Below are 26,984 nucleotides of genomic sequence, written 5' to 3'. Positions count from 1 at the left end.
GAGGTTTTTAAGTACAGTCATGAAGAATTGATAATAGACATCCTTGTATTGATACTTATTGGTAGGCATATCATTTATGTGAGTATGGAAAGCTTTAAAAAAACAGCAACCAAGAACAAATCTAACAGTCAACAGTGACTATGCACTACGTCTACAATGTAAAAAAATATCAAATCTAATTTCAAAGATATAGAAATTCAACCTACCTCGAGTGTACGACCGTAACTTGAACCGTTTGACTTATCCGAGGAAACGGAACAAATTTCGCTGTCGTCATCGTCCGAGTAGACATCGTAGCGTCGTCTCATTGGCCGTCTCTGTGGGTGACACACGGTGTCATACTGCGTCGGTATAAACATGGGTCTTTAAATCAGTACAGTACATGCACACCATCTAGCAACATTCATTGGAAATGCAGATCAGTATTTGTTATCAGATATCATGTGAGAACCAATGTATTAAATCGGTGTGGTATTAGCAACATTCATTTGAACTGCAAATTGATATGCGAGTCTCAAAGTCACCAGGCTTAGATGTAAGACATGTATGCCACCTTGTAACATTCATTGGTACAGCAATCTATGATGCTATTTCTACGTGGTAATGATACAAAACATGTATCTACTGGCAAACACATCACTTAAAGTGTTATATATTATGTTAATTGTTTCTACTCATATCTACAGCAACAGAATACATGTAGATATCAACATATCATTGTTGTGAGTGTTGTTGCATCTAAAATTTGAGATGTTGCACAAAACAATTAACATCCCACAAACATAACACCTCAAAAAATACTAATTCAAAAATCTCTGATGATCATTGTATTAATATCTAATTGAAAGGTCAAATCCTCTAAAGTTGCTCTAAATAATCTGTTAAGGGTGCAAAGGGACAACTGAAATTTTACTGCCTCAAGCAAGCCTACTTTCATACCATTTTCACAAAAACGGTTTCCAAGAAAGATATGCTTTACATCAATTGTATCCCAACTGTGCAAAAACATTAAGTGTCCACTTGGGCCCAATTGTACATGTATGTTGTACATTTTCCCTTTGCACCCTGAAAAATCACATGGTACATTGACGAAGGTTAGGCATCTGGGTAAATGATATTTTCAGACAAAATATAACTGGACAAAATATGGAGAAAACCTCTGAGCATTTTTAGTGACATCCATCAAAATATTTGGAAGTATTCTCCACATTTCATCAAGTTCTTGAGATCAATTTTGTCCGTAAAGATCATAAAAAGAAACTTGAGGGACTAGGACTAGTTAGGTAAGTAAAAATCGCAGGGCACAGGTTTAATAGTTAGAGGGGGGACTAGTGGTGCATACCTAAACCCGAGTTTAGGTTTAGGTTCAGACTTGAGTCCAGAGGTTTAGGTTCAGGTTCGGACTTGAAAGTCCGGACTTGAACCAATGGAATATGTGTGCTACGAATATTTATTTTCCTGTTTCATGTAAAATTGCATATTGGCATATATTTTACATGCAATTTGAAAACTATGATATGCGGAATTATATACAGTCAGTAATTAATGCAGAAGTTCAGTTATAAACACAAAACAGCAATGTTTTCATATTTTTCCAGTGCAAATTTCACAATCTAAGGAAGCTTTAAGATGGACAAGTCCGGACTTGTTTCCAGATGTTTAGGTTTTTTTGGACTTGAACCTAAAGGTTAGGAACAGGTCCGGAACAGGTCCAGAGTTTAGGTACGCACCACTAGGGGGGACTACAAGACAACACATATGAGAAGGAATCGATCCTTACACTGTAGTTTGCCTGGTGGCGGTGAGCATTTGTGGAGAGAAGCAACATGGAAGAGTTATGAACTGTGTTTGTAGACGGTACAGTACCAATGTATATAGCATAAAATGTGTAATATACATTCATATCATACGCAAGCCATGCTAACCTTTGATACGAGTGTTTGGATCAGACCATACTTAACAGTACGCCCGGGCTTCCCAGCAATGCCACTGTCGAAAATTTGAATACCGTATTCGGACGTTGTTACAATTTTTTGTTCGAGGACACAAAACTCTCTCAACTTCTGGTGCATTTTGCATCAACATTTTTTTTTCAGGTGGGTATGACATAAATGAAATACAACACGGTGTATTCTGTATCTACCTCGAGCGATACGGAATACATTGTGTTGTATTCTATATTGTACACTTTGCTTGTACACGTATATCAAGTAACTATCAATTGTATTGAATGGAATTTATACCACACTAAATGATCATGACAGTGTTAAAAAAACTTTATATAATTCTACATTTTCTCACTGGCATAGCAGAACATAATGTTGACACTAGAAAAACAAGTTTATTTTGCATTATTACAGAAATTGAATGTACACATGTAAAGGCTGCATGTGTGGGTCTGTAACCTTGTGTCTGAGATAGCACGTGTTTTGTGCTAACCAGTGTGTGTGTCTCACCAGTGCATCTGCGACCGCCTCTTCAACGTCTTTGCCAGGACCCAGGACTCTTAGGGCTGTTACCGGGGGGTTCGCTGAAGAGAAGAATAAGAACAAGAACATATTAACCTTCTCCCTGCTGCCTAACCCTGTAACCAATAAGGAATTTGGTGCCAAACGGCTACTTCAGAGTGCTAAAGGTTTAAACATTAATCATGAATTGTTACAGCAGATTTATTGGTAGAAAACATTATAGAATATATCAACACAATATCAAATTTGAAACATAGATGAATTTGGGCTAAGGTAAGTAGGTGCTTCTACCCAAAATACAAAATTATACCGCATATCTTTACCCAGCAGTAGAAGCCCCTATGATCTAAATATTTTTCATTCAAAGGTGTCTTACACATAGACAAATGTTGGTATCCATAATGATAGATGCAGACTTCTGCCATTATACATACAAAAGGGTTCAGTACTAAAGCCCTTATCTCACTGGACCCATGAAACGTTGGCGACCGAGCACGTTCAATGAATTTCATCAATAAAAATGAATCTTTTTACCCATTGTGTGTTTTGTTGTCTCATTAGTCATACGTTTTAGTCATATGCTTTTCATGACATTCCAATATAAAGTCAAGGGTAACACAAATCCAATTCAAGAAGCAGCCAGGATGCCAACGTGCGGTTTAGGCCATGCCTTGGTCTATAGTTACCTGAGCTTGCAGCCCGTGAAGACACTGGTCTTCTCTCGGCAGGACCCAGTACCGGTCTTCTCGCGCCGCTACTTTCACTGAGACGCCGCTCTCTACTGGTCGCTGTCGCAGAATTAAAAAAGGTGAATCTTTGCGACACAGCAGTGAATAAATCAAAATTGTTAGGAACACGATAAGACACAACAAAAAATTACAAGAAAGTTTACTTGAAATCACCATGAGTTTATAAATATTTGTATGAATCTTTCTTGTGCAGATAGATGTTAGGAAAGTTTTCTTTTCCTAATATGTATCTGTACTACACAGATTATCATACTTAGAATCTTAGAAACTTTCTTAGAAGATCATTATAATCAGACAAAGAGAATGTACTTGAAGTTCCTGAAAGTACTTACACTTGTACTTTCATTTGTAAAACATATACTACCTTTCTTACATACATACAAGTCATGTAATGTTAATTTTGATTTAGAAAAAAATCCCCAAAATTCTCATCACTGAAATCAAACTTGAAATTTAGTATAACACAGAGACAAACAGATATTTTGCTGCAGTAGCCCACAACCTTGCTTGAAATTCACAACTCCATGTTAGAGCCTTGCCATTCACAAAACTATAAAACAATTAATAAGCATAACTACATTTCAACTGAGATATAGAGCATATTCACATGACATCATTGGTCTACTTGCTGCCATCTTGGTGTCCCTAAATGTTTGGTGAATAATTGTCACCAATAGGAAACCAATATGGCAAACAGTTTTGTTGCTGTAACACATTCATGATAAATACAAATACAGCCAAACCTGTACAAGCGACCACCTCAACATAAGGACCACCTAGTCATTGTGAGTGCTTTTTGGTCTCTTAGAATCATTTTTCCCATTGACACAAGCAGTAAGAATCCTGTCTATAATGACCACCTGCCCACATAGACCAGATTTTATCCGTCCCAAGTGGTCTTCTTGGGTGAGGTTGACTGTACACTCAAACCCGCCTAGTATATAGTGACAGTAGCCTGACGAATCACGCTCCTAGTGGCCAGCCGGTCCTGTAACCTCCGGCCGAGAGCTTGTATAAATACAGGCTAATAGTGACAGGATTCTTCATGCTTTAGTCTAGAAAAATGATAAAACATCAAAAAGTGGACACAATGGCCAGGTGGTCCTTATACAGAAGGGACACTTGTACAGGTTTGAATGTTTTCCGATGGGAAGATTACAAGTCAGTGAATATGCTCTACACAGCGACAAGCAAAGCGTGTGAGTTAGTTGTCTTACATCGCATGCCATATCTCTTCGGGCTGGTTTCACGGCTCGTCCCCGTACTGCGAGGAATCCCGCTGCGAGTGCGTCGGCGTCCGGCTCCCGCCTCCACCCGGCCGTAGCCCGTGTACGCGCTGGTGTGGCGGCCCGGGGAGCCCGACCGACTGCCCGCTAAGGTGGGAGAGCACACAGACATGGCGGGACACGGGTTAGACGGGGATGCAAAAATGTTAAACATTTAACACACAAAAAATGAAGTTACAAATATGTTTCTAAAAGTATGATGTATTTCAATATGGAATGTACTTGAAATACACTTCTTCCAAACTTCATGTATAATTGTGGTACATGTATTTAAAATTCTATGCTTTGCTTTGCAAAATTAAGTAGCCTTGCTTCAAATCATTTCATTTCCAATGATAGTTTTTCCGTCTTTTTGAGAAGTGAAGACAACTTTGTCATAAGAAAAAAAGGTAAAACTATGCAACTCAAGTATATAAACAGAATTAGCATATACGATGGAACTTAATCAAAGTTGATGCTTTTGCACTTTGGCTAGTCTGTCTGTATTTCTGCAAAGCGGACTATTATATGGACCCAAACTGAAACAACTGCACATACAATCACTGGAACTGTCTTGAGCAATTCATACTATAACCCTGTGCATCATATGTACAACACTCTAGGTACTTGCTATAAGGCAATGTAAAACATACTGTATAATAAAACAAGTACCTCAAATGTTGTACTTTTGATCACACATTTCGATACCAAGATGTGCTTTTGCTCTAACTGTCTATGAGACATTGTTTCATGAAAGAGACAGACACTAGAGTTAAGAAGACAGACAACAGTAACTGACATGCTGGACAGAGAGAATACATGTATGTATACACAGTAAGTACATGTATAGCACAATGCATGCACACATGCAACCACACTGAAGACTACGAGGCCCATGCAAACATGCTAAACACTATAGATCAGAGACAGGACAGGAAAGAACTACAGTGCATCAGAAAAATCTGTACTGCATGTCTAAATACATTAGAAAGTAATCCAGTACATGATTGACAAGCGTACAGTAACTCCAAGTCTAAGGATATAAAAAAGGGATCCTCCAGGTGCTATTGTAAGATTTGTGGAGAAGTACACTGGGTAGTTTTGGTTAAAATATGTGATAATACTTTTTGCAGAAGAAAGTTGTGATCCACCAGAGGCCTTCCTGGACGGAAAATGTTGGCACCTAGAAGACCCCTTAGCTGAATCCTACATCTTAAGACAACAGCAAAGGTCCTACTTTAAGTCTAAGAGTGCTACAGAGGCTACCGACAGTACTGCTAGATGGTTAGGAGGAAAGAAGGAAATGAAAGTGTAGAAATAGAATCTAGAAAATGACATGAAATGGATGAAAACTTGTACCCTTAAGCCCAATTTTTGTTGCACACTTGAGCCCAAAATTAAAAAGAAAAGACCTTTTCTTCCTGTTTTATTACAAAAGACTACATGCATTTCCAACTCAAAATATAATTTTTCTTTTGGAAATTTCCTTTTGCCAATTTGCTTCTTCAGGAATGTAGTGGGCTCTGGTTGGTGCTTTTGACACTGAGGACTTCTGGGTACAAATTGGTTGCCATGACAACAGAGATTGAATAAAAACAGAATGTGTGAAGAAGAGTACCAAGGTCAGAGGTCGAGGAGATGTCAATGTCAACTATCTTCAGCTTGGGGACAAGAGCTGTCGGAAAATAGCAAGTCATAAATCAACAACAAATAAACAAACAAACAACATAGGTTGGAAAAAGTCTGCAAAAATTTGTTTGAAAAAATAGCATTAAAAAATGATTTTCACTGAAAAATTAATGCTCATGAACATGGCATCTGAAATATAACAAAAAAGGAAAAATGAAGATAAAAAAATGCAGTGTTCTTGATGCTTTGTTGTGGCAGCTTTAATGTCTAAACTAAAGAAATTCTGATTATAAAAGTCATTTCTGTAACATACCAAAGCCAAAAGAATTGTCTTCTCTATTACCTGCACTTTAATCATTATCTGATAGGTGGCACTTTGTACCATTGACATACCATACTTTCACCAATGGCATGAATTACTTTAGAAATGGTTTCGAACTTTCTCAAATTCAAGTAGTGAACTGTTTTCTGTGCTAGCTTGCCATTCATTTCAAATAACAACAAATGAAGTCACCAGCAGAACTATTAACACCACACCACACCATGCAAAGCTTTACAACAATTTTTGGCTTCTTTTGCTTGAAAATAATACATGGCACATCTATAGACAGCTGCATGTGAAGGTCTAAATGAACCAAAGATTTCAAGATGATATCAAAATTATATTTTTGCAATGCAATTGTTTGAAAGCTTGGCTGTTTTTTCATTCATGTTAACATAATCTAAGATAATGAAGTGGGATTCATTCAAGGGCAATAGTTACACTCATTTTGGGGGTAGAATCCAAGACGAAAATCCCAAAGACAATGGTCAAAAAGTTCAAATCAAGTTTTCAAATTCATGCATGCAGTCACCCACATATTTATGGAAACTGGCAAGCAACACACCATGCAACTCACCTTGCCCACCCCTATATAAAAGTGGCTGTGTCTACATGATCTACTATGTGTGTGTATCTTTGAACAAGTCCAACTGGGACGAGGGGTGGTCAGGGTGTGTATTGTTCCAAAGGCTTGTACAGATAGAAATTCCTTGGCACATGTTTTTGCTCATTTTCACATCAAACAATGGCTTTCCACATTACAAAAGGGTTTCAGTTACTTAACTTTTTGTTAAGCCAAGGAGGTTAGATTACAGAGAAATTTATCTAACATCCTTGGTTAACCAGAGACAACAATGGAAGCACACAAGGGGACTTGTACTTCCCTTGAGATATTTTTCGTCAAATTTTTGGAATTTCTATACAAGTCCAAGCCCTTATATTAGGCCACACAAATATAACTCATAGGTTCTTGGATATTTTCAAGCAAAATTTTAGCAAGACGACATCATGAAAGCAGAAGGTAGGGAGGAAAGCTTGAATATGACCGTATCCACGGCATAGAACTGGGTGTATCAAGGCATCAACCTGGTCCTCAGGCTTTGTTTTTATGATGTTTTTCCAGTTGAGCACATTTTTTTCTAAAATCCAGGAACCAACGAATTAAACTGGTGTGGCCTTATCAGGAGTGTAAAGCAGGCTGTACACTACTGACTGAGCATGACAGCAGCAAAACGTGCGTGACAGCAACAAAACGTGCACGAGAGCAACACAGGGACAGAGCGAGAGAGTGTAACCCTTACCCGCGGCAGAGCAGGAGCGTGACCGGCCTGGGGGACGATATCGACACCCGTGGTTAGTTAGTTCAACATCGTACAACACCCACCAATCACCGCCCAGTGTAGCATTGGCGAGAACCAATCAGAGGAGTGCATGTGTGAGAGGTGTTCATTTCAAATTATTTCTCTCACAGACTGACAGACAGGTATGAGTGTTAGTCGCACAGTTCTCCGCAGCAAAACATGTACAAAACACACATGGACATAAACAGACAAACAGACATACAGCATATCTGGATACACTAATTTCATTAAGCTTTTCCTTACAATTATTTGTTGATGATCCCGAAATCTTTGAAAGCTGCAACCGCAGTTGTCTTTTGGTACAATTACTTTAAGTCTTTAAGGAAAGGCATAATTTTCTGACAATATTAGCTACCACTTACAATTATTGATTCTTGATGTGGTAAAGGGAAGAAAATTTTGTTGATATCAAATATGATTTCTCTGCCAATTAAGTACTACAAAGACCTCTCAATAGCTTTTTTAAATAGTAGTAATCAATTTTCAATCATTCTAGGAAACTGTGTTTTCATTCATGAAAAATGACATCTTTGTGCTGCCTATGCTTTAAGTTTGTCTGCTCTTTCTTACAGTCAGTAAGAATCTATATCAGTTTTCTACCACATTTCTTGTGGCTAACTTTAGACAGGCTGGCAATTTTAGGGAATTGCGTATGAAGAAATTAATTTATAAAAAGCTTTCAAATTGGTGATACTGTACAATTCTTAAGATTGCTCTAAGTTAAGACACAATTAAAAAGAAAAAAGTAAAACAAAAGAAACAGAAGTACAATAAACAAAACTGAAAAATGCGACAATAAATACACTAAAAGAGGATAAAAAAGATAACAGAAGTTACAACTGAAGTTGAAACAAATAATATTATGCAGAAGTACTGAAAAATAAACAGAAACGCATATCATTCATACCAAAGAATAACTTAACATTGGAGAGAACTTATACTTATATTGTGCTTTCATACAACCAGACATTGACATGTAAGTTGATGTGTAACACATACAAAAGGGCTAAAAGTATTAGGATGTTTTGTAATGTAAGGATGACAGACCGACAAGACAAGACATGACACAAAGTGCAGTGGTGATGTCCATGTATATGTATAACTATGAAAATAAAGTGAGATGTTTGTGCGTGAGATCGACTGAGTGCCGTCACAGTTAGTTTACTGGGGTTTCCCTTACCAGCTAGATCCATGACCTTATATAGAGTGACTATAATTACTAAGATGTGATGATATCATCATGTGTGGGACAACAAAAGTGATGACATCATCATGTGTGGGACAACAAAAGTGATGACATCATCATGTGAGGAGTGGTGTCTTTTCTGATAAAAACAGACACAAAAATTTTTAAAAAAATGATCGTCTTGTATGAAGATCTTGGTCTTCAGTGTCTGCAAACTTACTCCAGACTGTATGATATCCTAAAGAAAAATATGATCCATACACACAAAACAGATACAAACAAAAGGTGGCTCATATGTAAACAAAAGAATAAACAGATAGAACATGTAGAAATACATGATAAGATGGGAGGAAAGGGGGTTCTCATATCATTGAGCAGACTTCACAATATCTTGAGCATCTCAGTGACTAAAACAATAGAACATCTTATACCACTTAAAATTATCTTTTAGATTGATGCATAACATGAACAATGGAAAATATGGCAAAAACAATAATGGCCTGGCATGCCCCTACTATTTGTGATTTCAAAATGATAGGCTTTTGTATTGAATCCAAGAAAAATCTATCAACCGCTCAAACCTAGTTCGAACAACCTATCCTAATATCTCAAAGCCTGCCACTAGCTCTTGTTGGCTCCTCTGATTAAATAGCCGGACACCGTTCTCATTTAAGCGTTTAGCCCTTGTGTCTGGCTCCCGGGGATCAAACCCGGGCCCGCCAGCGCACAGACCGCACGCCATAACCGCTAGGCTAAAAGGTCCTGACCTGGTCAGTTGGTGGCGCTTGAACCCCACATTTACACTAACACTAGTAACAGGGATCAAACTTCCTCGTTACCAATACCATGCTGTCACAATAAACCTTGCAACTCTGAGCCAATCAGAACATGCACTTATATTTCAGGTGAATATTCAAAAGCCAATCGTTTTTCTATCAACGGGTGCCAGAGGTGATCAGAGGAGCAAACCAGTGCTAGAATAGGATGGATACCAGGTTGATTCTCATCGGTACTGTTAGGGATGCTCTTTGTATCAGTAGCTGTTTTAGGACTCACGTTGTGACTGCGACACGCGTGTTTGTCTGCCTGCTTGTCTTCCTCTCGCTTCTGCAGCTTTCTCTGCCGCTGCACCAGGTGACGTCCGCGGCGCCTTCCAGTTCCGACCTGAACCAACCAGAAGAAGTGTTACAATCTCTATAACCAATCAAAGTAAGCATTACATAATTCTTACTGGATGCATGGTCTAGCTACGATTTAATGTCCCCTTTTGATTAATGTACATTACAAATGACTACAAAACATGCAATAAGAGATTCAATTGATTGTCTTTTGTGCCTAAACTACAGGAATGTTTTGTAGTTTCTGAATTACTATCTTTTATCTTAGATTCTAATTACTAAGTTTTATTCCAAGGCAGGTAATGTACTATGGAAGCATGCAAATGAACTATGAAAGCATGCAAAGGCAAACAAGCAATTTACATTGCATGATGGCAGCAACATGTAATAGAACAGCAAACAAGTGCAAACCATGAATATGTGCCAACATCATGTCACTGTTGAAATATGTATTTTGAAAGCATTCAATTCCATATTTTGCTAAGGAAGCTTTTGCAAATGATTTTCCATCGACCAAAATATATCAATATGGTCCTTGCAACCAAGTGACTGTATATAATGTGCATGGTTGACACTTGCATGTACATGTTCACCACAGCAAGCAACATTTAACATGCAGACTACATGGTGCACAATTACACATAAAGAGGGATACAACCGTGTACTAAAGATACTGAAGATCCACTGTGTGTGTTTCTTTGAGCAAAGTACATTCCGTACTGTGCACTCTATTGTGCGCCCCCAGTCACTTGTAGTACAATTTTTTTATCATAGGATTTTTAGCAATGTAATGACTGTCTTTTCTGTCACAAGACAATCAAATTTTGCAAAACACCATTCATATCTGTCCAAAAAATCCCTCAATCTTATATTAGAAACATTGTACAAAGAATTTGAATGTGACTGGGTCCTTATAGGAAGGACATAGAGGAAAGAGTTCAGTATCTTTAGTTCGCTATGTGTACCCCCCAAAATGGGTGCAAAATAGTACAACGACCAAAAAACCACCTCTATGCCTCCGATAGACAACTATGGAGCAAATCAAGAGGAAACAAAGGCAGATTAGATGCTGAAATGGAGCTTTGTGAAGCTGTGATCATTCTACAGAGCATTTTCAAATGACATTATCAATGTGTCTAATGCCATGTTGGTGGCCTCATTTGCATTTTAGTGTTTTTGGACATTATTTAAAGATATTCTACCCCTCTCAAATAACCTCTATCAAATTTCTACAGCTGAAAGAAGAGAATTACAGAAGAATAGCTTAAAACTACAAAAATGTAGTGAACACTTGAGCTAAAATCCATTGAAATGCAAATCAAGGACACCAACATGGCGGCGGTCCGCATGATTAACTGATGTCGAATGCATGTGAAAACGCTCTATAGTCCTGAGTAGTAGACAAGGAGGACAACAGTGCATGTCTATGAGGTACCTTGAAGCCCTACTTGCCTAGTGCAGCATTATATGCTAAATAGGGGTGTTGGCATATGCTGGGAGGTTGAAATTATACCATTGGAGAATACAGTCATATACAATTTTGTTTAGAAAAATCGTGATTAACTGAAATCTTTAGAAACTCATCCTTCATAGAAGCATATTGTATTTTATATTCTTTCCATATTTTGTGATAGGCCAGTATATGCCACAAATTCCTAACCAGCTTGTTACTTTACAGACCATTAAATATTTCTGTCGTGTTTCTTTTCTTCTAAGAATTAGGTCTACGCATCTCTACAGCTTTAAGTTCTACCGAACCACACCAGTGCAAAACCAAATCGTACACCCAGAAAGGTCCCTCTACAAAATCGCACCACTCTACCAACCTGCCCACCCCCGTAAGTGCAGTGGTAAAGTCTACAGTCTGACAAACCTGGTGTTTTTTTCTTTGCACTTTGACTCCCAGACTTTCCCGCTGGGGAGGGTCAGGTACATGGAATGAGAAACAGTTATTCTCACTTGTGACAGCCAATAAGAAAAAAAGAACCCTGTGAGAAAAATGGTACACTCCAGATGCCTGCAGGCCAGCTGTTGAAGAGCCTGAGTTTGGACTAGACCATGTGAAATATAGGGATGGGCAGGATGGAAGCTTCCTCAGGAGATTGGCACAGTAAGATGAAACTGGAACCCATAGACACCCCTCCAGTATGGAATGGTCTACGATTAGTTTTTAATGTGTAAGAGATAAAAATTCCAAAACAGAAAGTTGTTAGGCAAGTTAAAACTGTTAGTTTAATCAAGGAGGTTATAAAACCTCCTTGGTTTAATATCTGTTTTTATTAAGTGTGCAGTTCAGCTATATCAACTGTTATGCAAAGTTTTTTATATCTAATTTTTTTTTCATACTTGGGAAACATATCAGTTGGATCAGGAAATAAATGTTATTGTGAATGTGTTGTCTTGTCAAGAGAAAAACAATTTGAAACATTCTATGCTCTGAAAATGTCTTCACTATTTTTGAGCGGGGTTTAACCTAAAGTAATTCTCAAAATGAAGAAAGGGAGACCTATGAGGAATGTGATACAAAGACAGTAGACAAACTGTATGGAAGATGAGAGTATCAACTTGAAAATTTTTTTATCTGCCCCCCACCTAAACTTTTGAAATAGAATAACTAGTGGCAACACATATTGTATCGATTCAGTTATTCAGAGTACATGATTTTGGACAGTGATTTTGGACATGTATAAAGAAACAGGTAAACACACACTTAATTGTTTTCTTAACTGATTAGTATTGAAATATAATCAGGTTTTGAGCAATCATGGCAAATTCATTGGGAGGGAGGTACCATTCCACAATGAGAGAGGATGTCTTGGGGTGAAGGGAAGACAATCATTATGATATTATGTTAACACAGCACGCAACACAACACATCGGACACAGATAGCAAATGGTAGGTTCTTACCCCTACTGTAGCCATAGTCCAAATCTGAGCATTGCGACTCTTTAGGAGAAATGGGAGTGACAATGAGTTAGTATTAGCATTATACATACATGTACAAGTAGTTTCACATGCTAACATAACATGCAATGGACACACAGTTAAACATTTATAAATGATTCAGTTACAGTAATGTTATACAATATGATTGGTTAACACATTCAACAATATAGCATTCCACACTTCATTTTCCTCAAGTTAACAAATAAGTAGTTTCTATCATGCCACAAATTAAAAGAATTTACGACTTTTCATTCAAAACTCAGTTTATAAATGTTCTAGGATGACACTGAATGTTAGTTAATGTATTAAGCTTCAGTATGAATTTTCATACAATACAAAATGTATTTGCATTAATGTCAAAGATTTAAGTGTTAGCAAAGTGAATGTTAAATACCAGTATGACAGGTTCTGTACCAAGCAGACATCAATACTGATAAAAGGTTTTGCTCTTCAAGTATCATAAAAAAGCAGATAATTTTTTGTTTTGACAACATCACATTTAACATTCTTTTTCTTCAATAAAAATCTAACTTGGAGAGGTAAATGCATGACTTGCACAAAGCAAATTCTATCTAACCATTTAAAATCCTTTCAGGTATCAATATACATCAGCACATGTATCTTGCTCTTTCAGTTTTTCTGTGTTGGCTGTATTAGCATCCAATACTAAGCAATTTCAAAAATTCACTACTCAAAATCTTATATTATCATCCAGATTCAGACACTTGCTACTCTACAAAAACAATACCCTACAGTTCTTAATCTCCAAGCAGATGTGTGGTATAAAAATCGTCATGCTTCCAGATCTGCTTTTTTTACTGATAGTACACTTGGGATAGAGAAATGTGCCAAAAAACACATAACAAAATGTTACGTTTTATCTTAAAATTCTCCAAACTTCAGCAGCTTCAGAAATTCGCTACTACACTAAATAAACAACAACTCTAGACTAGTACCAGCCAACCTATCTACAGTTTGTTCACTCCAAATCCTGTAGAAAAGAAGGGTTAGTGCTTGTTAATCACGACCACACAGCCAGCTTACCAGTCTCTGAGCCAGAGGAACAGCCTGCACACAAGCCAAGCAGCGAAAAACACAAACACACAGCAGTTAGGAACAGCCACACCATGACTTACAACAGTTACTAAGCATGGCTTTAGTTCCATGAATTATATGCTTCATGTTGTATAATGTTCTTTGAAAGTTACGTTCTTTCCATTTAACCAGTCAATTTTCTCGCAAGCATTTTAGCTCCTTTCCATTCCTGATGAAAGCAGCCAAAACCTGAGAAAATTGACTGGTTGTGTAGATTTTAAAAGAACTATATTTTAAAATAAGCATGATTATATATTGATATTAAGAATAACTGAATTTGACAGTTGCTAATGAATCCCTTCTGTTTGGTTTAAAAATTTGTGCACAGTAAGCTATCAAACTTCTCTTAATTCATGAAGGCACAAACCTTACTATAAAAATCAACCTTTTCAGCCATTGTAAATTGCAGTTGATTTTTGGCCCTCCAGATACAACTTTTGGAGGGTCGACCACAGCCCATAGATACATTCTGTAAAAGATTGAAGCCAGCAACTTATGTACAAAAATTCAAATCATAGGGCCCTATCACACTTTTACATATCCTTATGAGTTGCATAATGACATTTTTTCATATGCAGTCATATTACAGTATGCACCTCATAAGCATTATGTACGTAGGCATACGCACAGTATGGCCCAGTACAACAGATAATGACACCTGATAGTTTTGGGTATGCACAGAACTATGGTGCGTATGCTATAACGCAGCTCATAAGCGAACTGTGAGTGTACGGCTGTACGTGTATTGAAATATTTTCATAAGAAACTCATAAGCACTTGATATATGCTGAAGTGTGACAGGGCCCATACAATAGATCCAATAATTATTTAGTTATGCAGATACCCACCTAAGGAAGCGGTTGCCCCTGCTCTCATGTGTGCGGTGGACAACATGCCTGTACCCAGGCGCGTCTTGGCACGGGAGGCCGCGGACATGTCGATATCACTGCGGGAACGAGACAGCGGAATTCCAGCTGGCGTCTTGGCATCTGCTTTGTCTGAGAAGACATTAGGGAGACGTTATCAAGATTTCTCATCGGAAAGTCGTCCTTTCTCGATGCAATCAAAATAACGCACTGATATTCATACTATTTCAAGCGACTATGGTACAAGGAAAAATTCTTAATCGTCAGCGTATAATTTCTTTTTAAACACTGATTTCCTTTAGAAAATAGTTTTTTTTATGCACACTGTTATACATGTTTATACCAATTTGCACTGCTATCAAATACAGAAAATTCTTCATTGTGTAGTTTACTATATCATGTCATACCTAGTCCGGTACAACGTGTGATACCGTTGGATATGGGTATTCTGTAATGGTTTACGGTATTGCCTGGGCTTCGAAATTGTATTGCACAGGCTTCCATCAAATGATTTGAACACGCTTCTCATGCACTGCTATCGAAAGTTTGAATACTTGTCAGTTGTCGTTGATATTTTTTGTTCAAGGACACAAAATTTTATCAGCTTGTGGTGCATTTTGCATTGAAATGTGTGTTTTCCTGGGTGGGTATGACATAAAATACATGTACAATACAGTGTTATTCTATATATGTGATACGTTACCTTTCTTAGGCAGCTTAGAAGGAGTTGTGCACGGGGCTGTATGTGTTCTTCGAGCGCTGTAGGGATAATACAATGTACATTATAAATTGTTGAGAAAATCCAGTATTCTGCTTGTGGTATAAACTACAGGTAAGATTGTTCCCAAAATATCTGTCATGGTAAAAAGGTTTCCTATCTTGAATGTGTTTAGATCATACTTTTTTTATAGTTTGACTATAGGCACTTTTTATGCTAACTAAACTCTAAGACATGTTCTTTCACAAAACTACACAATCCTCAACATTTTTCAAGAATTTTGAGGTGGTTTGATGATAGGTGCTATCCTCGCAACTCTTGTTCTTTGACAGTATTACACAACCTTCAAGACAGTTCTAATGACAAGGAGGAATTTCCCCAAAGAAGTAAGGCAACGCCTTGGAATTAAAACATGGTAAAAAAACAACAAAATGTAGCACTAGAAACAGGGTTAAAGTAAAACTGACCCCATAACGTTAACAGGACTGGAATTCAAGAGTAAATGAATTATGATGTTTACAATATTACGTAAAGAAACGTAATGGAAAGAAAAGAAAGAGGGGTTCCACTCCACCCACACAGCACCAACCTTCCCGGTACAGACCTAACGTTTTCCGAGGACGAGGCCCGGAGGCGCGTGGACTGCGTTGCCAGGCTATCGGACGACGCAGAGTGGGCGAGAGATCCCAGGAGAACTTTCTTCTGCGCGGGAGTGAGCAGTTTGACTAGGTTGTCACTCAGGTTGGGGTAGTGATCCTTAAAGGCCCAGAAACATCTAGAGAAAAATCAAGATCATGGTCAGCTCTTAAATTTGCCTTAATGCAGCATTGCTGGCAATTGTCTGTGACATAATGAAAATATCCTCCTGTGCGAACGATGCTAGAACAAGCAGCTTATGGTAGGTTTGAACAACGAAAAAGCAAAAGGCTATTGTAAAACATGATAGAAAGTAATGCTACACACTTTTGCAGCAAGTAAAACTCTGCTCATAGACAAGGTATACGGCAAACACTTTCTTACCTATAATTGTTTAGGAGACAGTGAAGCTAAGTGTTAACTTGGAAATTCTTCACAAACACTTCAACAACCTTTCAAATGTTTCCCTACACTTGACAACAATGCAGATCGTTGAAATGATTGCACAGACATTGCCTTCCAATGGTAGCTTTTCAACCTTCCTACTACTCTATGTTTTATGTTTTGACACCTGACAAGTAATGGGGCTCCACACCTGATTTCTCAAATGAGCAACTATCGAAAAATGTTGTTTAAAAGTCCTTTCCAGTCTAAATAAAGTTTGTTTTGTTTACAACCAAGGATATCAACAGCAATGCCTGCCCTTTCAATGTTTACCCTTCTTAGTTAACAGATACTATGGGAGTCAGGCAAGCAAATTATGTTTGTATCAACAACCCACTTATGCACAGAGAACGGAGGTTTTGTTTCGCGTCTTGTTTATGCTTTCTAGTTTACTCAGCTGGCCACCTGCAAGAAATATTCCCCAAACCAAGTGCATTCTTCCAAAGACAGTGAAACAAATAATGGGAACAAAAGGCAAGTGTCGTGATTCATAGCAAAGGTCACGTCCATGTCCATTACTTTGACAAGTTCAATTCTTTTTACAAACCTTTGACATTTTCCCTTTCCTGCACAGGGATTTCTGATGGTTTGAATTCGAACTACAGTTGTACCGCAACTGGATGGATTTTGGAAACTGTCAGACGCTTCAGGTAGCATCTACTACCTTTCGTCTGTTTCCAACATCATATCCAGTTGCTTGTCAATGAGTAACTGTTACCTTGCGTATCTTACTACCTGGGTGTCAAACCATCATAAACATACCTATAGCACTACAATATTAACTTACTGTATGGCTCAAAGACGAAGGAGAGAAGACTTACTTTCTAGCCTCTACTCTTGATTCAGAGTCTGCGTCTCCTATACCATTCTTGATCGCTTCTACTAGAGTTTGTGAATGTCTGAAAAAAACCCGAAGAATATCATAAAGGGTATTAGAATTAAGATCAGATGTTTTTTTTTACTGTATACTCTAGCTTGGTAAACATACTCTAAGTAGTACAAAATGTTTGCAATTGGTAACATTTGGAGATTCTGATACTAGTAAGCAAATCTTAAAAAGCCTTTTATGAACAAGACATCCATGTTCATGGTAAACATTTGCTCAACTTTAAGTTCCTAGTACATGTAATATATGTGTAAGAAAATGTCATTATATTTGTGCACAGTACTAAAACTATTTCATGTTATAACATTACATAGAACTTTAGTGTACTTACTTTTCTAGAGTATTCGTTTCCCACGACTGTAACAACAGATCTAGCAGTTCAAATGTTTTCCTACAAAAAAAGAACAAGAAATATATTTGTAAATGACACACAGTCTAGATCTAAGTACTCTAACAATGAAATTAATAACATAACCACAGAAGAGCTTTCACATATAGGCAATTGATTAAGAACTTTGTCTTGTCCTTGTCAGCAGGGCTACCCCTTTGTACTAATCACATGCAGGCTAGCCCTTGCTGTGTGTCCTGAACAACCAAACCAATAAATCAATTTAATAAATAGATAAACAAAAGAACTTGCAAGAGAGTTTGTAACAAGGAAAAATCACAACATTTCTGTTGAATACTGGTCTAATCAAAGTTAAATGTCACAGTGTAAGAATAATAATTTCAAAAATTTGAAACTTAGTGAAAATTATACCTCCATTTTCAAACTTGGTATCATTTACTAAATAGTTTTAAGATTTATTTAAGAGAGATGGCAACAAAGAAGTTACAAGCAAATAAAATAATTGGTAAAACAGCTAAAACACTGAATTGTGCTCTCTAGGGGTGTAAAATACTTTCAATGCCTGCACACTGACATTTAGGGACTTTTGAATTACAGACTGTGTACAAGTCTATAATATTTTTAGGGACTTTTGATCAAGTCATCTTACATTTCTATACTATCTCAGAATTCCAGACACTGTGTGGGACATGCCCTTGGGACAGAGCAATTTCACATGAGACTAACCATGTCATAGTTAAACCTGTAGCTCTGAGATTGATACAACTGATACAGACAGTACTACATTCTACGCAATGCTGTCTGAATAACAATCATTATTTCACCTTCACGTAACACACCTTAGCACCTGCATATCTAGGAAAGCTATCTCATTCTTATTTCCTAAGATTCAAAAGGCTAAGCACAATTAAAAAGTATATATCATAATATATTATATAGCTAACACTTTTCATTGACTTGTTTTCTGCATCCACATTAGTCTTTCTAAATACAACATTAGCAAAACTTTAACTACGTGAAACATGGCTTAAAGTTCGTTCCCTTCTCATTTGAAGTTTTCATGTCGCAAAAATCTATGTCCATGAGTTGTAGCATTTCAATAGGAAAGTGTCATTGCTATGTGCTTTATTCAAACAATGAAGTATCAAAACCGGTGTCTTATCATCCATGAACCACTTGACCAAACAAATTAATGCATTACGGTAGCACATAACAAAAGGAACATACTTTACTTTAAATGTACAAATTTAGCTAAAGTCAGAGCATTCACAATGTGCAAATAAAAAAAGTATGCTGACAATAAAGAAAAAAAGAAAGGACCAAGCCTATAAAAGTAGACTAGTGGCTGCCGAAGAGCATTTCTTTAAGAAGTGATCACATAAATGAAGCATGTTCAGGTGATGTGCCCCCCAATTACCTCCTTGAGAGGCAGACCGAAGTCTGGGGTACATTAAGACAACCAACTGTGACTGGGAGTCGACGATGTCATGAATACTAATTAAGGACATCATGGTCAATACTTCAGGGTTAATCCTGCACTTTCTATACCTCAGAACTTCTGGCTTGTGGGGAAAGAAGAATGAAATTTGAAACCAATAGAGGAGTTCATATTTTCACAAACCACCAAACTGCTTGCTACAACATGAATCTGTGTCAACAAAATGCACTGTAAAAACATATGTGAACTACATTCCAATGCATTGAAGAACATGACATTGTGCAAAACATGACACATGACCTCGTGTGATACAAGACGGTGTGCGGAATGTAAACTCATCCATTCTTAATCGTTATTATCACATAATTTATCCGGATCCATGTGTTTTACTACAACTCTTGTTTGGTTTTCTACATGGGTAAATCATACTAACCTTCTGATGCCAACAGACTTGGAGTTGTGGTGACTAGTGATGATGGGGATCAATCTATGGGCATGGGTGTACTGTGGGGGAAAAACATAGTCTTCTTGAGCATAAATTCTTAGATTTATATGTAAGGCAAAAAAAACACACACAAATTCTTAGATTTATATGTAACGTTAAGGCAAAAAAACAACCTGAAATCATCATACAAGGCAAATACAATTTGAACATTGGAAGTTTACATTGCTGTCCACGGATTTGGTAATTCCTTCAATTTGTCAATATTGCATCTCAGACACTCAAGATTAATCTCACATTTCCTCACTAGTACAGGTGATAGAGAGAGGGGGAGGGGAGAGGGGAAGAGAGAAATAGAGAGAGAGGGAGATAGAAAGAGGGAGGGTGAGTGGGGAAGGTGAAAGAGGTATAGATAGAGAGAGAGAGAGAGGGGGGGGAGAGAGGGAGGAAGGAGAGAGAGAGAGAAGGAATGAAAAATAAACCAAGTTCCTCACCTGTATAATAAACCTACAGGTGACTGCTCCTGCTGTGGCCATGATTTTTGTACTGTTGGGGATGAGGTTGAACAGGTTGGGCATCACCACCTCCGCAAAGTGGTCAAACTTACTCTGTAGCCTTTGTGCTAAATAACTGGAGGACAAAACAAGAGAGAAGGTATTAATATTCAACATGGAAGTTCATCTGCGCTGGTTAACTACATTATGCACAAGTCTAAACTTAGCAGACAGATGTTTCTGATGTCGAGTCCTGGAAGCAGCAGTAGACAGGTCCACTCCGTGAGCCTTCAAAATTTGGGTAAGTCCTAACTCCTCCCAGTGTTGGTTGAATATATAGAATGTTTATACTTGTTCATAATGTATCAGTAATTAGTTTACAAGAAAAATTGTTGCTTTGCATTTGAGATTGTAATTCAGTCCATTGGAAACTTCTTTATTTTTCTATGATTCAGTGTCTAGTGTCCACTGTGTCCAGGACACGGTATTATATATAAAAAATTGGGCCATCCCTCTCCATCCCGTCTTTTTCCTCCCCAACCTAAGTCAGGTGCCCATTTTTACACCTGGGTGGAGTGAGAAATGTTGTGTAAAGTGCCCTTCCCAAGGGTACAACATCAGAGGCATGTTATGGGATCCGAACCCAGGACCTCTGTGTTCAGGGCCAAACACCCTAATTTATTTGTGTGTTTGCATACCCGGTAAATCGCCTCATGGCATAACACACCAGGTCTGTACTGAACAGTACAAGCTGCATATCCAGACAGATTTATATGATCCACTCACGCCAGGAAGGACGCCTACTCTTTTTGATAAATGTGGTGGGTTCTTTTACGTGCTCGAGGTGCTCATGTAAATTGCATTTCCCAGGGGCATAACGCCAATGAGACAAATCAAGGGACCCCGGATTCGAACCCAGGACCTCTGGGTTCTGGGCCCAACATCCTGCCACTGCGCCACCGCAATGTCACTTATTATTACGCCAACACAGCGCCAATACAATTCCCCCCATAATTTGCCTCCCCCCTAATTTGCCCCTGATGGGGCCATATGCTATATAGATACGGATACAGAAGTGCAAATACTATGCAGAGAACAGCTACTAAAGTAACTGGATGAAATCTGGAAACGGTCAGACGGTCACTGACGAAAGACAGTGGATACTGTCTGAAACCCACCTTAAAGTAATACAGGCTTCTCTAACTACTTGTGAGCGTAGGTCGCGCACAGCCAGCTTGAAGACTGGCTCCAACAATCTCAGCTGCTGAAAAAAGTTGTCGTAATCCATGGCTCCGTAGACGAGCAATGATCTCAGCTTCTTTATCTGCAATGAAACAAAAATCACGTCAGCAATACGTTAACAAATTTAGTACTCAGTAAGTGCATGTTTAAAGTCCCAGTAGCTCAATTGGTAGCAGCCTCACAGTTGAGCTCCTGGTTCCAATTAGTTGGTAACTGGGAAACCCCTGATCGATTCTGGAGAAGGATATCCTCAGCGTTGAAGCTGCATTCGTCTTTCAGAAGGGATGTAAAATGGGAGTCCCGTGATCAAGGATGTGCCAGGTACATTAAAAGGCATTACACCAGCCACTTAATCAGATGGGTACCTACGGGCCGTACTTAAGATGAATAATTAGAATACTTACAGAGTCTACTCTCTGTTCCCAGTCACACTTGTCATCGCCCACAATGTCCTTGATCTTGTGCATGTGATCCTCAAGATCTCTGGCGGAAAAAAGCTGCAGGAGCAAGAAAGAAACATTTGATATATGTCACTTAAAGGCTTGAGGGTCTTAGCTTGCTAGATGTTAGGAAGGAGACACAAGTGTTTGTCCTGTCCGACGCGTCCAAGAAAAATATAATTCAGGAGTTGACTAGCTTCTGTCATGATAATGAAAAGGTTATGTTTTTGGTAGCTTTTTTATGTGTGTATGTACAAAATGTACTGAACTGACCTAAACAAAATGTATGTTTGTATGTGGATAAACAGCATAACTTGAGAAGGCCTGGATGGATTGTCTTAATATTTGATACGTGTCGGTAGGTCTTGATGAGACTCCAACTTTGTTTTTCATACATTGATATCAATCATGCATTTACATGTATCTTTCCGTTTATTCTTTTGTTATACTTCCCTTAGTATCAGCGTTTACTTACGTTGACTTTTGGGACTTCTTCAAAGAACTTGATGAACATTTCCTCATCTGCACCTCCCGCCCCCGCGGACGAAGATGGTGCTAGCGGCGGCTTCATACCAGCTGACGCCGGTCGCCGAGGGGGGGCGCTGGACACTCGCTTGGCCCCGGACATTCTGCCTACCTGCTAGGGATCAAAACAGAAAAGATGATAGGTTTAGCAATTTGTTAAGTTTTCGTTAAGTGGTTAAGGGTCTGGTCACCTTCATTGAACAATAGGTTTATAACTACAAATTGACTACCGGTACATTTTAGGGACAGTTGTCAATGTGTCATACAAAATTCAGCTGTCTTTTGACTGAAAAGCTTACTAATATAGGTAGATAGGTGTTGCCGTTCATTTTGCTGAATCCTTGCTGAAAGTACGAACTTACTGAACTTCCAAAATTGCCAAGATGATTAAACAACCTTGGGTTTATCCTACAAAGTACATGTACAGCTTTGCTTTTACAGCAGTTGCTCTTTTTTTTTCAGAAGAAAAATTAGACGCTTTAATATTGTACTTTGAATGTGACCAAAAATTGACTGGTTATCTATTTGTGTGAAGGATCGACATGGCAAAATACTAAACTTGAATAGAACAACAGCACGTTTCAACAGTCTTGTCTGATACCTTTCAACAGAATGTGAACACAATATCAAAACCTGGACGAACAGCAACCGTTACAGTTACTATGGATAAGAACACAGGTTGGTTAGTATTGAATAAGGGCTTGGAGAAATTTGATTTAGTTTTAGTACAATGAACCGGAACATAGGTGTTGACCAAATGAATGTCCATGAAAATTTTTGAAACAATGCCATCATGGTTTTGTTCATCATATTTTAAAATCTATGAAAAAACAAACATTTTAATGCTTATTGCATACATCAAGGCATATTTGATAGTCCGGTTGGACATTTTAACTGAAAGTATATTTGTATATGCATTGCATATGGACAGCCTTGAAAACAGAAACTTGAAGACTGGCTGCATAGGAGACAAAGTCTCATCTGTGTCTATCTTTGCTCTACCAAGAAATACGAAATCCACCTCCGGCGTTGACCTGTGGCGACCAGAGCGAATCCTGACGACGTCGGAGTGTGGCAGGTCATCGGTAAAGCACAACGAGAGATCCCCATTGGCCAGAAGTGCAGCGTACGCCTTCCACAGCATATAGCGGTTTATGTACTCCAAGTACAGCGAATGGCGCGGCATCTTGGTCAGTGAAGTTCTCTTGAGTACAATCACATCAAGTTTTCAAAAAAAGGTCTCTCCTTTGTCGAACAGTTGTACAGATATAATGCGCATAGTCTGTTTATAGTTCTCTCACTTAGAAATACTATCTACATTGTTTATTGCCTCCATGTATGTATGTATGGACGAGCAAAGCATGGAGCTGTAGTTGTCACCAGAGGAATTCCGAAATGGCAGACACCTTTGATTGTCAACAAAAAGAGCTCCTAACACAACAGCAGATGACTGTAGAGTTGTTGATAAAATTGATGATCAAAGGCAATTGATAAATCCAGTCAATTGTTGAAGCACTGAGCGATAAGTAAACTCAACCTTGACCACCACCGGAACTAGAACAGCAGCTATTCACAACTGAATGGAAAAGATAACTTGGACGACTGCATCCTTCAGAACTCTGTTAGATGTAAAGCAAAAGGATATTCACGGATATAAAAGTCAGTAGCATCCAGTGTCCAGAAATGTGCAGACATACTCGGCACCCACATCGACAGCTAATCGCTTCCGAAAAAGAACCATCCACGAAACCATCAAAGCCAAAAACGTCCATTAACGAAGTCGAAAGCCACTTGGAGAGGACGGCGTGCTAGGACGGCTGCCGAAAAGCAGAGTGTGGAAGTGCATTGGTCGCCAACTGAAAATGCTTCAAGGACAGTCGAACGCCATCCACTGAAACCACTTTTCAGTCCATCGTTTTATCAAGAAGAGAATGAGTACACTGACGATGACCACGGACATGGAACATAACTGCTCGCTTTCTTCAGAAAATGTGCGTTGTCCGACAATCGTATCGCTGCATGGTTCCCTTTGATGTTGTTCCGTAAGTTGGCAAAACGTCCCTCCTAATTAGGCTGTTGTTACTGGCTTCGGGGATTGAGGTCCAATTGGAGGTGTGATGTTCCACGTCATGAGTAGGCACTTCTCACGTACACTTAATAGCACAGATTAACATCTGGGCCTACTGTAAGAGCCTATATGTCTGGGTCTATGTTTTTTTGAGACTGTAACTCATTTTTAAAAAGACTTTTCCTCTACTTTTCTTTAATACATGTATATGTAAATACTGTAAATGCAGAAATGTTCGCGGGGATTTAATTTCACGGTAGGGGGAAAATGGAGTGGTTTTGAGTTCGCATTTGAAATAATAGGAGCGCTACAGTCACACAATGGAATGGCTTTTCCTGGTGGAAAGAGCTCACCACGAAAACGGCGAACATAAAATCACCGCAAACATCTCTGCATTTACAGTATATGTAACAATATGGCTCATCTTCAATGCTTTAGAATAGACAAAACAAGATAAAGAAAAGAACATGATATGACAATTTGTAACAATTTTCTGAATATTTTATACCCTGAAGAGATTATGCATGTAGTTGGCCAACTAACTGACATAAAAATAAAGGACCCATTTTACAATAAGATCTGACAACTGAACTTCCAAAATCGCCAAGATGATTAAACAATCTTTACTTTCTCCGAAATATCACATGTACACCTTTGCTTTTACGGCAGTTGCTCTTTTTTTTTTTCAGAAGAAAAATTAGACGCTTTACTGTACGGGATCGCAACAGGGCAGTGAATGTAATTAGCTGCTTGGAGAATTCCCTGCCACTGCTACCATTGCGATGGCTAATGAACATGAACAAGCTCTTTAGGCCAAACCAGTTCAATTACTTGGTTCTTAGATTTGCCATTTCATTGTTACCTGATTTGATAAAATAATTGTATACCATTTAGGATATGAATGCTCCAATTTTGGAACCAAAAGTTAAAGAATGGAAGTTACTCAGTCTTTCTAGTTGTTACAGTTTCCCATTCATTAATTCATTAACCTTCTCCCTGCTGCCTAACTCTGTAACCAATAGGGAATGGGGTGCCAAACGGCTACTGAAGTGTGCTAAAGGTTAAAAAGATGATGCCGACGGCATGCAAATGACTCAACCAAACAAACTCCTGGAAATGAATTCTGAACTGTTTCTTGAACTTTTGAGCTGTATGTTTTGACCGTTCGAATATTTTTTATATTCAAGTTTTGTTTTGTAATTTTTGTCTGTGCAGTATGTGTCCTAGCCTGTATAAACTGACTGACAGTAGCTGTTGTAACTTATCAAAAGTTGAAGATTCACTGTTTGAACTATCAACCAGTAATGTTGACAGTTTGATTCCTGTGACAGCATTTGGGTCCAGCACATGACTTGTGTTTCTCTTTTATTTTCCTTTTTATTTCACCCTCCCATTCCATTACTTTTCTTCAAAAAGCTAAGAACCCAGGAATCAATTTAATATGACCTTACCGTGATGTTATGATTCAGAATTCCCTGCCATTCCTAGAGTTGTGACGGCTCATGAACAAGTTCTTTACTACGTTGTTATGAATCACGTTTAGCGTATAAAAGTGATTGGCAGCAGATGGCAGATCGATGCGACAAACTGTCGCTGTAATCGTTTTGTTACGCTCTCTGCATATCATAATAATATTCATAATGCATACAAGTAGGTGATTGACCGTGGGTACCACTTGATGGTAAATTTCCACTGTAGTTTAGAAATTAATACCGTAGAAAACTTATAAAAAAGCAACAAATTTAAGGTAGAATGACTACTTGAAATTCATGTACTTCCTGCTAATACCATACCATAATCTTATCTGCTATTACATAGTATAAATGCTTGTAGCAATAGCTAGTACCTCATTGAAATTGATTACCTTAACCAGAATATTTTTCTATCTTTTTTTAAGTACAGTATACTCAAGTCCTGCTTTGGTATACTCATCATACACTAGCTTTGTGGATTCATACTGGTAAAAGTAACGGTTTAGACCTAAAACATCTATCAACCCAAAGAAAACTTAGTGCAACTTATGATGTTAATAACTGAGAAAACAAGAAGGGAACTGAACTGTCAGTAACTGGAGAACTGATTAAAGGTTTTCAACCTTGAAAACAATCTGGTAAAGAACCTTGACAAACGGCGAATTAGAACTCTGCAATACAAACAATTTGTCAAATTAATGAACCAGGTCCAGAACAAATCCAGTTCTACTAACTGGATTTTCAACTTTGGTGAACAGCTTCATCTAGTTGTTCAGTCATAGGAAAATAATTTGTCCTTGTGACGTAAGTTATGGGAAGTTTAA

At 38.2% G+C, this 26,984-nt stretch overlaps 1 protein-coding gene across 25 annotated transcripts in view; it reads right to left on the bottom strand.

The window, feature by feature from the left end:
- The window catches only part of LOC136446226 (CLIP-associating protein 1-like), a 99,326-nt gene that overhangs the window by 15,898 nt on the left and 56,444 nt on the right, over positions 1-26,984 (bottom strand). For 6 of the 25 annotated variants that reach the window (XM_066444542.1, XM_066444550.1, XM_066444544.1 and 3 more), the window contains 22 exons: positions 22,571-22,735; positions 22,060-22,152; positions 21,592-21,737; positions 20,414-20,549; positions 19,911-19,981; positions 18,022-18,081; positions 17,626-17,703; positions 16,314-16,499; positions 15,710-15,765; positions 14,989-15,138; positions 14,090-14,113; positions 13,007-13,045; positions 11,972-12,013; positions 11,107-11,127; positions 10,037-10,144; positions 7,735-7,761; positions 6,101-6,157; positions 4,435-4,590; positions 3,155-3,256; positions 2,457-2,530; positions 1,781-1,792; positions 207-341 (listed from right to left, as the gene is read on the bottom strand). In XM_066444542.1, the coding sequence (XP_066300639.1) occupies positions 207-341; positions 1,781-1,792; positions 2,457-2,530; positions 3,155-3,256; positions 4,435-4,590; positions 6,101-6,157; positions 7,735-7,761; positions 10,037-10,144; positions 11,107-11,127; positions 11,972-12,013; positions 13,007-13,045; positions 14,090-14,113; positions 14,989-15,138; positions 15,710-15,765; positions 16,314-16,499; positions 17,626-17,703; positions 18,022-18,081; positions 19,911-19,981; positions 20,414-20,549; positions 21,592-21,737; positions 22,060-22,152; positions 22,571-22,735 (1,938 nt within the window). The remainder of the gene's footprint in view (positions 1-206; positions 342-1,780; positions 1,793-2,456; positions 2,531-3,154; positions 3,257-4,434; positions 4,591-6,100; positions 6,158-7,734; positions 7,762-10,036; positions 10,145-11,106; positions 11,128-11,971; positions 12,014-13,006; positions 13,046-14,089; positions 14,114-14,988; positions 15,139-15,709; positions 15,766-16,313; positions 16,500-17,625; positions 17,704-18,021; positions 18,082-19,910; positions 19,982-20,413; positions 20,550-21,591; positions 21,738-22,059; positions 22,153-22,570; positions 22,736-26,984) is intronic. The other 19 variants (XM_066444543.1, XM_066444566.1, XM_066444568.1 and 16 more) reach the window with 17 other exon arrangements.

Source organism: Branchiostoma lanceolatum, chromosome 12, assembly GCF_035083965.1.
Source record: "Branchiostoma lanceolatum isolate klBraLanc5 chromosome 12, klBraLanc5.hap2, whole genome shotgun sequence".
Taxonomy (NCBI): Eukaryota; Metazoa; Chordata; class Leptocardii; order Amphioxiformes; family Branchiostomatidae; genus Branchiostoma; species Branchiostoma lanceolatum.
This window is presented reverse-complemented; position numbering and strand designations above follow the sequence as displayed.